Source organism: Hippopotamus amphibius, chromosome 5 (genome assembly GCF_030028045.1).
Source record: "Hippopotamus amphibius kiboko isolate mHipAmp2 chromosome 5, mHipAmp2.hap2, whole genome shotgun sequence".
NCBI lineage: Eukaryota > Metazoa > Chordata > Mammalia > Artiodactyla > Hippopotamidae > Hippopotamus > Hippopotamus amphibius.
Window position 1 is genome coordinate 52106499 of NC_080190.1, and position 17036 is coordinate 52123534.

Consider the following 17036-nt stretch of genomic DNA (forward strand, 5'->3'; position numbering starts at 1 on the left):
AAGTTTGAAGACCCAAGTCTATTTCAATAAATGCTTAAATAAATGCTAGATCAACTCAGCTCATACTTCTTCAAAATATTGGCCAAAATGGCAAACGTATATATATCATATATCATCTTTCCCTTCCAGCAGTCCACACAACTGCATATAATCAGTGTGCTGCATTTAACAGAAGATACGAGAAGGATGAAGCAGCTCTGAAGTGGGAGGTCCTGCCACCTTGCATGTTCTTACTGAGGATGGCAGAAAGGAAGGTTCCTCTTCCCCACCCGGAGTTTGGGCATGTTCTCAGCCTATTCTGCCATCCTGTCTCAGACACTGCCTCTCTCTTCTTTTCCACAGGTCACTAAGCCTGTTGGCAGAAGGGGTGCCAAGGAAGACTTCCAGTGAACAGTCATAGGATTGGGAATGAAACACATGCACAAGAGTAGACGTTCATGCTAATGAACCTCGTAAAGCCAAAAAGAGGCCAAACACAGCCCAGAGTCATTTTAAAATCTCCTCTCACACACAGCAAAGCAAAACTGGAAAAACCCAATTCCACTTTCCCACAATTCAAAAAGAAGCTAAGCTTTCTGGGGACACTGGATGTTTCAGACTGAAAGATGGTGGCTGAAGAGCCCTTCTTTCCTCAGCTGTCTGCGGTGTGAGCCCAGTCCTTTCCGGAAGCCCTGTCAATTGCCCAGAGCCTTCCAGAAGACATCCCTCCCATGTCTGGGCTCCCTTGAGAATGTTCAAGCCTGTGCAAGGTCTGAAGTCTGATGCACAGAGGTAGCTCCATGACGTGAGTAATGGAATAACACTTCCTTTTTTGGTGAGGAAAGCCCAATTGGTCTTAGCTAACAAGCTCTCAGCTATGGCTCTAAAAATACCCTGCAGCCAGGACTGTTTGGCACTTCATTTTGTTTGCCAGAGGAGCTCTAAAGAACTCCGCAGAACACTTCAGATTCTCCGAAACTGCTCTGAGCTCTGTCCCTGCTCTGGTGATCTCAGGAAAGTGTATCGCTTGGGGAAAGTTACTTCTTCTTTTTCACTTTTGAGGTCTTGGAATTCTGTCCTCAACGTTTGAAGTACAATTCCAGTCTTGGATTAATTACTAGCTTGGTTCAGGAATCTTCATTTGGCTTCTAGTCTGAACTATGCAAATACACGATCTGTGTGCAGAAGAAAAGACTAAAATTATACTTCAAAAGGGCTCAGTTGCTTCCTGGCTTCTCCCTTTGCCCCCCAAAAAGAAACATCAGCCTCCCTGAATCCTTTGGCGCCAGCAGATGCCCTGGGCTCGCTACACGTTGATGGCGTGTGCATGCTTCTTGCACAGGGGTTTGTCCTTCTTGGAGTAGAATGGCTGCCCCTCCAGATTCACGTGGCAGACCTGGGACAGAGAACAGATCGGCATGAGACAGCCCATGAGGCAAGAGGACACAAACAAAAGATTTCAGCCACCCCTTTAAGACGAAGTGCTGTCACAGGAACACGGGAGAAGAGGCAACAGCCTGCTTCTCCGCACTACAAACGCTTTACAACTAAAGCAGTGTAGACGCGTTAAGCTATGGAAAAGTCAAGACTTCCAAAGAGCAACATGGAATAAACTCAAGTTAAATTAAATTAAATTAATGGAGTACAGAACATATACACAATAAAGGTGATCAGTTGATGCTATCCAAGATTTATAAGGAACCAATACAAATTCATAAGTCAATATCCACAAAAGTGATTAACACCTAAATATAAAATGTCAGAAAAATGATCCTCACTAATAATGAAAGGAAAAATAAAACCTCCATGCGATACTACTAGACACCTGTTAATCTAGAAAAATTAATAAAATGAAAAGCTTCAATAGCTTGTCACCTTTAACCTTATATGACTGGAGCTAGAAAGTGAAAAAAACAGGAATCAAAGTTAGCAATGTCAAAAGGGAATCAGGTCTACTTGTCGCTGCTAGGGACATGTGAACCAGCCCAGCCTTCTGCAGGGGATGTGGCAACACTGAAGAGAAGCCATGAAGATGTGCCTGCCCTGTACCCCAGTAACACCACTCTGGAGAATTGCATCTTGCAGCAACTATTGCACAGAACAAGAACGCAACATGTGCTCAACTACAAACCAGAAAACCACTAACATTTCTCTCAATGGGGAGATGATGAAGTTAATTTTTAGGGTGCATTTCTCCAATGAAATGTCACCATGAAAAAATAAATCAAATATGGCAAAGTGTATGCAGGAAAATACTACATGAAAAAAAGAGGCAAAATTATATATCCCCATGAAGACAACATATGACTGCAGTTTGAAGATGGAGACAAAACAGAAAGAAGGGAGATCAGTAATACTTGTTGAGGCTACTGTGGGTCAAGTACGATGCCAGATACTCTGTATACATGGTCTCATTTAATTCCTACAAAAACTTTATGGGATAGGTATGACTCTTCCCCATTTCACAATTGAAAGCTGAGGCTCAGAGAGTCCAGGTGTCTTGCTCAAGTCACAGACCTAGTAAGTTGCAGAGTGTAGGAAACCATATTCAGGTCTGCAAGACTCCAGTTCTAAGCTCATTTTCCCCACACCTCATAGCAGAGAGGGGCTACGTTTACTTGAAATTGTCCTGGGTTTACGAACTTGTATCGGGGTAGCTCACTAAGCTTGTTGGACTACCAGTAGGTAGCCTGGTCCTGCATGGGCAATCTGCCAATTGCCAAAGTCATCTGGGAAGTCACATAGGCTGGGATGGGCCCAGAGAGGGCACTGAGGATCCCTAATGGGAAGAGAATTGGGGACCACATCCAGGACACTGACATAAGAAGAAGTGCAGGTGGAATTTCCAGGTACAGGTAGGCATGAGGATAGAGAAATCACCCTCCTGAGATGAGCCTCAGTCACTGAGCATGTGTCCACTCCAAGAGAGCTGGAAAGAAAAGTGGCATCATGGTGGTCCCAAGTGTAAGGTCCTGATGGTCCAGTTGAGGATGTTATACCTGAGATCACAGAGGGGTGCCAATGGGCCCTGGAAGCCAGTGACCTGAAAAAGTGTCTGAAAACATCCCAGGTGGCTGCAGTGATATTGAGTGTAACCAGGCTCCTGTGGTGGCCTCAAGCTGTGGTGACAACTTGGAGACAAGTCTAAGAAGGTGGCACCCAAGATCCAATTGGTGAAGATGGGTTTTGGGAGAGAGAGAAAGGCAGCTCTGGAGTGAGCTGGCAAGGAGCTGCTGGTCAACATCCAGGGCTCTGGCCAGGAGACCCTGCCTGGTCTGGGACAGTGCTGGTTGCTTGTGAAAACCCTGGGATGAGTCAGGCTGGAGAGGGTATTGGGAGACTGAAGACCAAGGAGTGAGGAAAGGCCAGAGCCTCAGAGGTGACTCAGTGATAAGATGAGAGTTAGGGCAGAACCTGTCATAGAGAGGTTGTGCTCACTGCCTTGGGCCAGGAGACTGCAGGTGGGATGCAAGGTGCCTTCATGGTGGAAGAGGTCTCCAGCCCACCCAGCACAAGGGCAGAGCAGGGATGGTCCAACCCCTAGGCTATGTAGTCAAGTGGCAGCAGGGCCTGGCTGGGAAGGAGTGGTGGTCATAGACAGTGCTGACCACAGAGTGGAAGGTGATGAAACAGGCCAGCTACAGAAGTCTCTAGGACTGCCCACACCACTGCACATCCCTTTCTGGCACCCACACCAGCTAGATACCAACTAGACTTAGAGGAGAAGGACCAGTAAGACATCTTTCCCCAACTAAGGTAGAACTCACATCCTTTCCATTAGAACTCAAGTGCCAAAGCCAGACAGCAGCTAAATCCTCACCCTAACCCACACCATCCTTCTCAGCCTTCATTTTATATGCTTGGGGCTTTGGAGATGTTGTCTTGTTCTGTTCTTTAATTGCTCATATATGTCAGCTTTTTTTTTTTTTCTTTCAAGATTCCAAATTCCTTGAAGGTAGAGACTTGTTCCGGGATACTTTTGTATTCCCAAAACTCAACTGAATTAGTCTGAAGTATGTGCTCTCCTGAGATGTAACTTATGGGAAAACAGCACATCAGCTGGAAGAGCTAGTCCTGATCTTCCTTTCTTACTAGTTTTGTTTTTTTTTTTAAGTTACAGGAAAATATATGCTCATTAAAAGTGATTTGGAAATATAAAGTGATGGAAACAGCACCAAAAAAACAAACAGAAAAAACCCTGAAAGTTTTCCAATCAAAATAGTGCTTTCCAAAAATGAAAACCGTGTTCCAATTTGATAAAGCACCATAGGGCAGGAAGTGCTACACAGGTCTAGTTTGGGGGAAGGAGTAACAGTTCTCTGTGCTGAGTCTCCAAAGGATGGTCCTTTGGGACTGTGGGACTTTCACACCTGACTGGAGCTTATTTGTAATCGCAGCCTGAACAACCTCAAGCTTTACTGCTTCTTCTGGTCGCTCTCTGGAGCTTGTGCCATCAGGACTCAGCCAAACATGGTGGGCTCAAGGGAGCAGACCCACGCTCACCTTTGTGTGATTCCCGCTCCATGCAACACAGACCTCTCATCAGCCTGCCTTTGGAGAACAGACCCTCTGTGCCTCTGTCCTCCCTGGACCTCCTCCAAATCTCTTAGATCTTTCTAGAAGTTGGGTAACCAGATTTGCAGGTAGCATCTTAGGATCAGACAAGTCACGGCTTGAAGGTAAGGGTCAGAAAGTCCTACACTGTGCCTTGCTGAGCTGTGGGTCTTCAGGGGACAACCCCAAAGCCGGGACATATATATATGTCCCTTTTTTGGAAGGGAGGTCCTGATATAGTTTGGACCCTACAAGGCAGTTAGAGAATCTGTTCAAAGGGCTGGAAAACCAGGGTGTTACGGATTGAACATAGATTCACATGGTGAAGTCCCAACCCCAAGTACCTCCAGCCTACCCAGCACAGGGACACAGCTGTGTCCTTATTTGGAAATCGGGTCTTTGCAGACTTAATTAAGACTGAGGATGGAGATAAGGTGGAGATAGGTGGGCCCTTAATCTAATATGACCAGTGTCCTTACAAGAAGAGGAGAAGAGACACAGAGGAGAATGTCATGTGAAGCCATAGACACACAGAGGGAAGGCAGGCATGTGACGATGGAGGCAGAGATTGGAGTTATGCATCTGTGATTCAAGAAGCACCAAGCACTGCTGGCAACCACCAGGAGCTAGGAGAGAGAGCACGGCCCTGCTGACACCTTGAATTTGGACTTGCAGCCCCCAGAACTGTGAGAGAATAAGTTTCTGTTGTTTAACCTATTCATTTGTGGTACCTTGTTATGGCAGCCCTAGCAAACTAGCATACAGATGAATACAATGCACTCCACAGATGGGAGGGGATCTAGAAATGAAGTGTAAAAGCTGAAGTGAATTGCAGTAAACTTTATGACTAGGGCTGTCCTATGTCATAAGCCTATAAAAATTATTCAAGTTTAAACTATATAGATCTTTCACATATTTCCAAAATTTACCTTGAGCAGCTCTGATAAAAAACAAAAAAATAGCAATAGTAGTATATTAATTTTCCCAAATAAAGTGCAGTCAATTATAGACTCACATTATGGGGCTCTATCAGGCACGACTATTTTCTAACTCTAATGTAGAGTCTAAATGTCGACAGGCTCATTGCCGTGTCCCTTCCCCAAGCCAAAGCCCTTGGAAGGAAAATGTCAATCTCATGGTAAAAATGACCTGGCTGTTCAGCATAAATAAACTGCACATGGTTAGTACTTAATCTAGGGCTTATCTCCTGGCAACTATATATCAAGAACAGGACCATTTAGGAAAATGAAATGATACTCAGTCCTGCTTTCTAAAGGTTCAATCAAAAGAAAAGTTATCTCAGCTTTTCATAGGATTAGTCAATAAGCTCCAATCTAGTGTTCATGGTGAAAATTTGGGGGAAAACCCTGAATCTCGTCATCATATCTTAAACAGCCTATAACCATGGGAAGCCACCTGCCTCTATTGTATCCAAACATAATTCGCTCCTCCCATCTACTGAGAGCATCGCCGGTGAGGAAAGCTGCTAGTTTGCCAGATCCTGAGACACTCTTCTGTCCTTAATGAAGTGGAGAGTAACAAAGCCATATTGGTTTATGTCATTATTAGTAATAAAACTTTGCTCAACTGTGACATATCAAGGCATTATGGTATTTGCCAACTTTTAAAAATGATAGAATATTAGCATGCCAGAGTTGAAAGGGGTGTAGAGAGTTGATCATCTGTCCCCACTTGGTCCTTCCTGCCCCTTCTCAGAAAGTCAGAACCTCAAGCTAAAAACGTACTGCGCAAATGAAGCAGGTGTCATGCCAGGTATGCCCCAGGGCTTCGATAAACTTGTCACCGGCTTCCACGGGGAAATCACAGCCATGACACTTGGTGCTGAACAGATTGACGTAGTCTGAAATGAAAGGCAGAGTAAGGACCAGGCATCCAGGCAAGCTGGCAGAGCGTCCCAGCCACACTGACCCAATGCCAGTACAACCCCCCAAATCACTGGGCTGGGGGCAGTGGATGAAGACAAATTGGTTACTTGTCACTTTGCAGACAAGATACTCAGTTACGTGACTTTTTTTTCCTTTTTCAATAATTTGCACTGGTGTGGTGCACATTCAGGCTCAGTCACCTCCCTGTGCTGGTTTGATTTGCAAACACTTGCTGGAACTGTCATTAACTTTCTACAGGGTGATTTTCTCCTCTGCCTCTTATGGCCCAAACAGACCAATCCCAAAAAAGAAAAAAAAATCCTATTTCCCAGCAGCTCTGCTTATTTTGGAAGAGTGAGAGCCTTTAACATTTTTTAGAGTCATAGAATGTTCTTTCCTTGGTCATTTTTCTGTCATTGGACATCTGTGTTGATAATAAATTTTCACTACTAGAAACAATATTTGAGCTACTTTGTTGGGATATGTTCCCCTCCCCCCGGCCAAGGAGATAATAATACTAAATGTTATTTATATAACAATTTACAGTTTACCAAGCATCCTCACATAGATGGTATTATTTGCTAGTATCTCAATGTCAAGGTCTATTTGTTATGGAGCTTTGATAAGTTATATCTCTTGCATACTTTTTCAATGTATGGTTTCCCCTTTGGGGTTTAATTATAGTTTGTCATGCAAATGCTCTTATATACATCACAGTCCATCAATCTTGTTTCTGACGGAATACTTAATACAGAGCTAGGAAAACATCATTCTGCTTCCTTTAGAGAGTTATGGCAGGTTTATGGTTCACTCTGTGCTCTGTAGGAACTTACTAGTGTAGGGTGAGAAGCAGGGCTGCAGGCTAACCCATCTCCACTCGAGGGCAAGCCCTGCACCCCACTTCTGAATTCTCTTTCATTCTGCCCAGTTGGTCTCCAGATGCCCTGGATTCTCTCCTCCATCTTCATGCCTCTGTACAAACTGGATCCTGGGCTCAGAAAACCCTTCCCACTTTGTCTACCTGAATCTCTGCAATCCTTTGGGCTGCCTTCCTGCTGGGAAGACCTCACCCCCATCCCACCCAAGAGAGATGAAACAGCCTTCCTGAGGGCTTCTCCTGGGCTTCTCTCCCTCCCCATTCATTCACTCATTCATCCATCTATCTATTCATTATCTCTTAACTGTCCATTTATATGCCAGCCTATCAGATGTTGATGGGTCTGCTTGAGGTTTTTCAGGGCAGAGTCCTCTGCTTTATGCTTAGCGCGCTTCACAGGAACTGGCACACATTTGATGGATAAATGATGAATGGACAAACAAAGATATGTTTCAAAAAATCTTGTTAAACAGTGACTCCTTCTCCTGTTGTGCAGCCTATATTAATAGATTAAGCTCTTGCAATGGCTTGAATTTATTTCTGGAATGTCTAGTCTTGTCTACTGATTAATTTTTTTGTTTTAAACTTGATTTTGTACTATCTGGAAAATTTCCACTTTGTTTTAGAACGTGGTATCACAGGAGTGACCCTAATACATTTTTAAATTTTTTTCTTTAATTTATCAGGACATCCCTGGTGGTGCAGTGATTAAGACTCCATGCTCCCAAATGCACGGGGCCTGAGTTCAGTCCCTGGTTAGGGAACTAGATCCCATATACATGCTACAACTAAGACCCGGTGCAACCATATAAGTAAATAAATAAATCTTTTTAAAATTTAATTTAATTTATTTATTTATTGGCCACACCGTGCGGCATGTGAGATCTTAGTTCCCCGACCAGGAATTGAACCCACACCCCCTGCATTGGAAGCATGGAGTCTTAGCCACTGGAGAGCCAGGGAAGTCCCCTAATACATTTTTTTTTTAAAGCTGGTATTTTTCTCATTTATTCTACAAAAGGGGAATGTAATTGGTATTGAATAAAGTTTGTGCATGGGCCCTTCCCACCAGGAAAATAATTTAGTTTCTCATTTATGTATTCTTTCCTTTATTTCTCCTATTAGGTCTTTATAATTTTCTTTGATAAATCTCTTATGTCCCAAGTTGAATTCATACCTTGTATTTAGTGGATTTTATTGCTATTGTAAAAGGATTTCCATCCATCAAATCACAGATGCTCTGTGTTGAAAAGAGCTTAGTGCTTTACTAGAACAATGGTTCTCAAACTTTAGAATCATCTGGAGGGTTCATTAAAGCACAGATTGCCAGGCCCCACCCCTCAGAGTTTCTGATTCAGCAGATGTGGGGTGCAGCCTGAAAAGCCACATTTCTCACAAGTTCCCAGGTGCTGCTGATGCTGCTGGTCTTGGGACCACACTTGGTGATTCCCAAACCTAAGTGAATGTCAGAATCACTGGGTGGGGGTGGGGTACCCCATGAAATCCTGCTTCTGGGGGCCTGGGATTTTATCTTCTCTGTATCTTTAAAGTTCCCTGGGTGATTGTGACACCCTGCCAGGCCTCGGCACTGCTCACATGCACACCCATCTGTGAGAAGCTGACTCTCTAGCCTCTTTTACTTGCATACAAGGTATTATATACAAAAGTGTCAGCTCATCACTGCAGCGAACTGAGAACTTTTTGAGTCTAGATCCTATCATTCTGTGTCTTCTTCTAAGTTGTTGCTAAAAATGATGACAAGGTGGGACTTTCCTGGTGGTCCAGTAGTTAAGAATCCACCTTCCAATGCAGAGGATGCAGGTTTGATCCCTGGTTGGGGGACTAAGATCCCACATGCCTCGGGGCAACTAAGCCTGAGCTCTGCAACAAAGAGTCTGCACACTGCAACGAAAGTCCTTCATGCTGGAGCAATGAAGATCCTGTGCAACTAAGACCCAACCCAGCCATAAATAAATAAATATTTAAAAAAAAATGATGACAAGATTCCACAGTGAGATATGACCTCACACTCACTAAGATGGCTGCTATATTAAAAAAAGAAAAAAGAAAAAAAGAAAGAAAACCCAAAACAGAAAATAGAAACTATGGGCAAAGATGCAGAGGAACTGGAACCCTTGTACACTGTTGGTGGGACTGTAAAATCGTGCAACCACTATGGAAAACATGGAGGTTTGTGGAAGTTCCTCAAAAAATAAAAATAGAACTACCATATGATCCAGCAATCCTATCTCTGGACATATACCCAATAGAATTAAAGACACAGTCTTGAGGAGACATTTGCACACCCATGTTCACAGCAGCATTATAATAGCCAAGAAGTGGAAGCAGTCCAGGTGTCCATCAATGGATGAATGGATAAAAAAAATATGGTAGATTCATGAAACAGAATATTATTCAGTCTTAAAAAAAGAAGGAAATCTTGTCACGTGCTATAAACATGAATGAGCCTTGAGGACATTATGCTAAGAAAAATAAGCCAGTCACAAAAAGACAAATACTGTATGATTCCACTTACATGAGGTATCTAAAATAGTCAAATTCATAGAAACAGAAAGTAGAATGATGGTTGCCAGGGACTGGGGGGAGAGGGGAAATGGGGAGTTGTTTAATTGGTACAGAGTTTCAGATTTGCAAGATAAAAAAGCTCTGGAGATCTGTTTCATATCAATCAACAATGTGAATATACTTAACACTACTGTACTGTACACTTAAAAATGGTTAGGATGGTAAATTTTATATGTGTTTTTTTTCCCCCACAACAACAACAAAAAAAATGACAAGGTCAGGACCAAATACAATGTCCCATGGTATGACATTGGGGACCTTCCTCCAGGCTGACTCTGATATTTTATCTATGGGCTGGTTAACCAACCAGGCTTGACTTTATCTTACTATTAGACCATCTAGCTCTCCTTTCTTTACGTTGTTTATAAGAATATCATCCTTTATCACATTCAACAAACATACTAAATTTCTAATGCTCTTTCTAAAATAAAAATTAGATTGTGTTATTCTTTACTTAAAACATCTCAGTGAACAGGGAGAGTGGGAGGGAGTCGCGGGAGGGAGGGGATATGGGGATATATGTATAAATACAGCTGATTCATTTTGGTGTACCTCAAAAGCTGGTACAAGAGTGTAAAGCAATTGTTTTCCAATAAAGAGCTTAAAAAAACAAAGCAAAACAAAACAAAACAAAAAACAAAAACATCTCAGTGATCCCATTGCTTAAGGAAGTGGTTTCAAACTGTGCTCCTTGGAGAGCTGTGGGTCTCCTGGAGCCATTACAGAGCTCTGCACCAATTAGTTAATCCTCACAACAGCCTCTGACAGTTAGGTTAGGAAGGAGAGACTCAGAAAGGGTAAGTGTCTTGTCCATGGTCACACAGCATGGAAGTGGCCCCTGTGGGCCTTCAGTCAGGGTCTCTCAGGGTCCCTAGGGCTGAGGCTAAATCCGCTTCCTTGCTGTCTTTTCTTAACAGTAGACCATCCCCTTCCTGGGTCTTCTTAATCAAAACATCATTTTTGAAAATCTTTTCTGGGGGGTTGCTGGGGAGAGCAGCAGTGGTAATAGTGGAAATCTATCATTCTTTCACAAGCCTCACACATAAACTGTGGCCTATCACACATTATGAAAGTTATAATACTTTTAGTTGACTAAAAATAGCAATTTGTATTGGTACCACAGCACTTTTATTAATTACCAATCATCACCATTTGCTCCTAAGAAGGGAAAAAACAGGTATTATCTTCTGCCTTTTACTGATGTGGAAACTGAGGCCAGAATGACTGAGTGATTTATTTAAAGTCATTCAATGAACCTCAGAGTTGGAAAGAGAATTCAGTAGTACCTCAGAACCCAAGAAGTTTCTTTTACAATTTATTGTCTGGGGAAAAAAGTTTTATTTGGTTTTGCTTTTCCCCTTGAAGAACTGGAATGTTTTCTCCTTTCTGGTTTTAAAGTAAACTAACTTACTGTGTTTCTCTTTTTGCCCTCAAATTTGCTACCTAGTCAATGCAGCTCTGTTATTCTTGATAATAAGCATGTTTCCTTTTCCCTCTTCTACTTGGTGCTGATTTGCTAGTTCCGTTGTCTTAACTTTCATGTTTTTGTTACCTTTGTTGGAACCTGCCTCAAATCCTTATCTGAAAGAGGCAGGCTATGAATAAATGAGTGTGTGAGTGTGTGAGTGAGTGAATGGCTAGTTAGCCAGGATGCCCACCCTAGAGAATGCTTTGTCTTCGGAATTTACCATAACTGATTCCAAGTTGTAAGATAACATAGCATTTGCAGGAAACAGAGAAACTCCGAATTCAGACAAGGAGATGGTAGGACTCTGAAGGAACATAAAAGTCTGGTAAACATCACAGAACCTGGGAGGGGACTTGCACATACTTAATGAGTTCTGCACTTTCTTTGGTTTAATCCTTACCACAACTCTGTGAGGCAGGTGTTGATCTCCCTCTTTTACAGACGGGGAAAATAAGGCTCAGAAAAGTTCAGTAACTCACTCAGGGTTACAAAGCCAGCCTGACGTGGAGCCTGGAACGGAACCTAAGACAAAGGCCAGAGCCAAAGCCTTTACAGACTAGACCTTGTGGTCTCCAAATGACAATCAACTGAAAGGTTTCCCAAACGGTCACAAGATGCAACTTGTAGTCCACATATTTGGTGCAGGGAAGACAGCACAGACTGAATGTGTATGAAAGGGACCTCCTACCCCTTTCTCCCAGACTGTGGGGCCTCCCCACAGCACAGAGATCCTACCTTTCTCACAGTAGGGCTCCCCGTCTTCCATGTGGAAAAGGCTATTCCCAAAGGGCTTCTTGCAGGCTGCACAGACGAAGCAGGTGGTGTGCCACGTCTGTCTCAAGGCATGCATCACTTCCTGGGGAAAAAAGCCTCAGCTCAGGACAGAAAGGTCCAGCGGGGAGAAGGGGGCAGGCTTAGCTTCTACACCAGCCCCGGTCACTGCCGGAGCATCCCATCAGGGAGCAGGGCAGGACTGCCTAGGAAGTGGGCCTTGGACACACCAAGGAAGGCTGGGGCAGCAGAGGAGAGGCTCCCACTTGTGCAGTGCTTGCTGGGTGCCAGGTTCTGTGTGTGTTTCCATAAGCTGTGATGCTTCACCCCCATCCAACCTGGGAGGCAAGTACTATTTGTTACCATTTTGCTACCATGCCATTTTACCAAAGAGGCATCAAGGGTCAAAGCCACGTGCAGACTCATGGTGAGGTCAGGCTATGAAGCAGTAACTTGCTTTGCAGAAGCTCTGCCACCACTTCAAGCTGGGTGGCCCAGGGATGTGGCCCATGGATCTCTTGCTTCAAGTTTATTTACTCCCTAGTTCATTGGTGGCAAACCAACTCCCTTCTAGGATAGAAATTGAGTTGTTCTTGCTCTGTTAGCACAGAAACTCCTTGGCTTCCAAATGGGGCCCCACAACCTTGGGGAGAAGAAGAGATTAGTTGGAAAAAAGACAAGGGCCAGGGGAAGGAATGCTGCCCACTTACCCCCATGATTTTGGTGTTGCACTTGGCACAGACCGGGGCAAAGAACTGCTCATAACACCGCTCGCAATAAACGTTGCTCTGCTCCTCCACAAAGCACACGTCTGCCAGGGAGGCCTTGCAGTACGCACAGTTGAACTCTTCTGGGTGCCAGGAGCGGCCCATGGCTACCAGAAAGGGGCCCCTGGGGAAGCAGAGAATAGTACCACCTTTAAGGCAGCCCCCAAAGCTTAAGACCAGATATTTCAAAACCCCCAACAGTATTCACACTTTGACCCTATAACCCTGACTTCTGTGACTGTTCTAATGAAATAACATGAAGTTCAGATAAAGCTCCATGTCAAAAGATGTTGTTTCATCACTTACAATAAACAGAACCGGGGAAGCTCCCACTAGTAGGGGAGCGGGTAAGTATATTATGGAATATCCATTGAGTTGACTACTGGTAACTATAGTAAGAAAAGCAATGATGATAGTGCTAATGGCTAATGTTTACTAAGTGCTTACTCTGTGCCAGCCACCATTCAAGGAGAAATTTGCATTTGCATTTCTGAATGTGTTTAATTCTCACAACAATCCTATGAAGGAGGTACTATTATGATACCCATTTTCAGATAAGGAAACTGAGGTACAGAGATGTTAAGTAAGTTGTTCAAGGCCATAGCGCTTGTATGGTAGACCCAGGACACAAACCTGGTTCCAGGTTAGTAGTCAGAACAGTGGGACTGAAGAAATGCTTTATACTTTAATTTTTACTTTCCTGAATTTTTCTAATTCTTCTCTAGTGAGTATATTCTAGTGATACATTATTTTTAAATAAAAGTGTTTTTTTCATATACATAGGCTCACCCCCTCACACGCACATGCACATACTATAAACATACTATATTCAAAGAAGTACCACCCATGATCCTTGGCCTCTAAGCATGAAATCACTTATTTTCCTTTTAGTGTGGCAGATGTCCACCAAAGCCCCGAGCCCTGAGCATCACAGGCCAGGAACAACCCGAAAGGAAAGCTGGGTCAAAACTAGCATGTCAGCCAGCTTCCAACAGGCCCAATAAACCTATCACCCAGACCTGCGATTCCCAGAACCCAGCCTTAGCCCGAGGGGGCGGTGCTGGCACAGGCACCATGCTGGGAGCTTCACCCACTTACCTCATGGAATTGTCCCAACTCCCCAGGGAAATGGGTATCACACAGGTATGGAAGCTAAAGCTCAGAGAGGGTCAGACCAGATGGCGAGCCAGAGGGACCTGAGGCTGCCCTGGGTGCAGCCTTCTCCCTATACCTGCCCTCCCACCCCCTGCCCTCCCAGCACCGCAGCACAGGGGCACAGCTGGCCCTTACCGGATGATGCTGTTGCAGTGGCCACAGAGCGGAGTCCGGCTGCTGGCTGGGAAGCGCTCGGCCCTCTGGACTGTACCCCTGGCAAGGGGGGACACCTGGGGAGCCGGTGAAGGGGTGTAGGCAGGGGCCCCTCGGGGCAGGCTCTGTTTGCTGACAGTGGTGGTGCTCTTGCCAGGGGCAAACTTCTGAGAGAAGCTGTCATCTGTCACCCATGGGGGACGGCTGGCAGACTCCGCAGGGCCCCCACTGTAGGGTGCAGGATTATAGCTTGGGGCTGGCGAGGGGGTATAGGCTGGTGCTGGGGAGGGGGAGTAGGTGGGGGCAGGGGAAGGGGTGTAGGCGGGGGCAGGGGAGGGGGTGTAGACAGGGGCAGGGGAGGGGGTGTAGGGGGTTGGGCTGTAATTGGCCCCTGGGGATGGGCTGTAGGTAGTTGCAGGCACTGCAAGCCAAAAATACCCAAAGAAAAATGTGTCAGGAATTCATTTCTCCCAAGATCCCCTGCCCCCAGCCAGAGAACTGGAAAAGACAACTTTAATATTGAGTAGCACAATTTCAGTTTTTACAGGAGACTCGTCCCTGAACTTCATGATGGCTTTGATTTGAATTTGTAGCAGGGAGCCAAGGGAGATAAAGAGCCCTCGGAGTAGAGCCCTCGGGAGCTTGGACAGGGCTGGGAAGGGATAGAGCTATAAATATCTGCAGCTGTGTGGGGTGGGGCTCGGCCAGGCCTTGGCTGCCAGAGGCCTGCAGGAGACGGAGTGGGGGCAGGGGGGGCCAGACAAGGCTTATATCTGGATCTCCTGGGCTGGGAAGAGAGTGGGAGTGGGTCAGCTTGGCCTTGACTGAAGATGCTTTTGTTTGCACTCTGACCAATGATTTGACATCTGAAATGCCTCGATCACAAGGCTTTGCTGAACCTGGACCTAGTCCAGCCTTTGGGACAAAGCAGATGACCAGGCAGTTAGGTTTTCAGGTTCAAGTTTCAGGTTTAGCTGCAATCATTTTCTTGAAAAACAGCTTGGCTTGACTTGTACTGGGGGGGGGGGAATTTCCATTTTGGTTTCATTTGGGTGGTGGGTCTTAAAGGCGTCATTCAGAGGAAAGCTGGGCAGAGATGCTGGGGTGACACAGCCCAGGTGTAGCTGCTGCCTCAGCCTGTGGCTGCCACAGTGATACTCCCCCACATCACTTTGGTGGAAACTGAGAGTGTGTCTGAGTGACTGCATGGAGGTTACCAAGGAAGCCAGAGTGCAGGAGGAGAATGCACTGCCCCGCTTCTAGAACTCCCTCCTCCAGCTCACTGAGAGCTGAAAACTCTTAGGGCAGTCACACAAAGGAGCATAGCTGGTGCTCACCCAAAGCCTGGGCCTGGGCCCTCAAAACCCAGATTTCTAAGTTCTGCTGCCTCCCATTGCTAAGCCAGCAAGGGCAGACCCAGCTGCGGCTGGCACACGTGGTCCAGCCAGCTTCCCTTCCCAGGCAGGGAGGCTCCAGAAGCTTCACCTCAGCTCACATCCTGCTGCTCTGGAAAGAGGCCTCATTCCCCCACCCCAGGATGCGTGTCGGGGCAGCCTCCCCATTCCTGAGTCTGGCCTGGTGAATGGACTCGGCTGGTACTTGCTGAGGCAGCCCCCATCAGGCTCCAGCCTGGAAAGGAAGGTCTTTCTCAGGGCTAAAGTTCCTGGCCTGGTGTTTGGTCTCTCCCCACCTGGTTCTCCTGGATTACTCTGGGTGGCCTGTGGCCTGCGGCTCCAACCCTGTACCTTCTATTCCCAGATGATTGGCCCTTCAGAGCTGGCTGACATAGAAACCCCAGTGCTGGGAATGTGTAGGAACCAGGCCTGTATTATTGAAAGAAGAAGGGGTAAAACCCTTTCCAGCCCTGTCTTAGAGCCAATCCTGGGAGTGATGCTGGCTCCCAAAGGTAAAAATTTCTCCATAAGGAATCTCCTTCTCACTTACTAAGAGGGGAGGCTTGGCACATAACAGGTCATCCGGGTTAGTCCCTTCTACAGCTGAGGTCACTGAGGCTCAGACAGAGCTAGTAAGTGGCAGAGTCAGTCTCCAAAACCATTCTTTCTATCGCCTCAGCTGCCTCTGTGAAAAACGTGAGTCTAATTTCCAGAAGACTTGGGTGCACCGTGTTATGGAGGAGTATCTGTCAACCTGGCGGAGGCCCCATGGTCTGGCATGTAGCACAGCCATCAAGAGCCCTGGCTTCAGGCCCCGGCTCTACTACATCCTGGCTGTGTGTCCTTGGGCAGATTCCTTAACATCTCTAGGCCTGAATTTCCTTGTCTACAAATGGCAATAATAATTCTTAGTACTTCACAGGGTTGTTATGCGGATGAAGGGAGAGAAGAACGACAAAGGCTGTGTCACTAAATGTTAGTGAGGATGGTGAGGAGAGTGACTCCTGGGTCTCATGGTCCAGATGAACTGTCAGCTCATCTCACAGCTTGATGATCACCTGAGGGATCCCAGCCCAGGGAAACTGTGGGATATAGGGGGTAGGAGATGTGACACCCCTGAAGTCAGGAAACCTGGGACTGAGTCTAATCATCAATGGTGGTAGGTATGACATCCCTGCCTGCCTCACAGGGTGGGGACTTACTGGGTGACATGTTGCATGGATTATGTAAACCTGTGAAGCCCATATTTGAGGTGCTGTCACCCTCCCTAACAATCTTGCATAGCTCCCAAGTGCCTGGAACAGAGGGTCTTAAAATGCTAGAGCAGCTTCAGCCCTCTCTGAATAATGGGGTTCTGTGCAAGACTTTATTTCCTTTTTTCCTTTTTTTTTTTTTTTGTAAAGTTGGGGAATCTCTGCTAAAGGGGATTAAGAATGAAAGGCCTAA

The 17036-nt window shown here is 45.6% G+C and overlaps 1 protein-coding gene across 3 annotated transcripts in view; it reads right to left on the bottom strand.

Moving 5' to 3' along the window:
• Window positions 1-684: 684 nt before the first annotated feature.
• Window positions 685-17036, bottom strand: part of LDB3 (LIM domain binding 3) — a 57486-nt gene continuing 41134 nt past the window's right edge. For all 3 annotated transcript variants that reach the window (XM_057734278.1, XM_057734275.1, XM_057734276.1), the window contains 5 exons: window positions 14179-14617; window positions 12832-13012; window positions 12086-12206; window positions 6279-6394; window positions 685-1375 (listed from right to left, as the gene is read on the bottom strand). In XM_057734278.1, the coding sequence (XP_057590261.1) occupies window positions 1286-1375; window positions 6279-6394; window positions 12086-12206; window positions 12832-13012; window positions 14179-14617 (947 nt within the window). In that variant the 3' untranslated portion in view covers window positions 685-1285. The remainder of the gene's footprint in view (window positions 1376-6278; window positions 6395-12085; window positions 12207-12831; window positions 13013-14178; window positions 14618-17036) is intronic.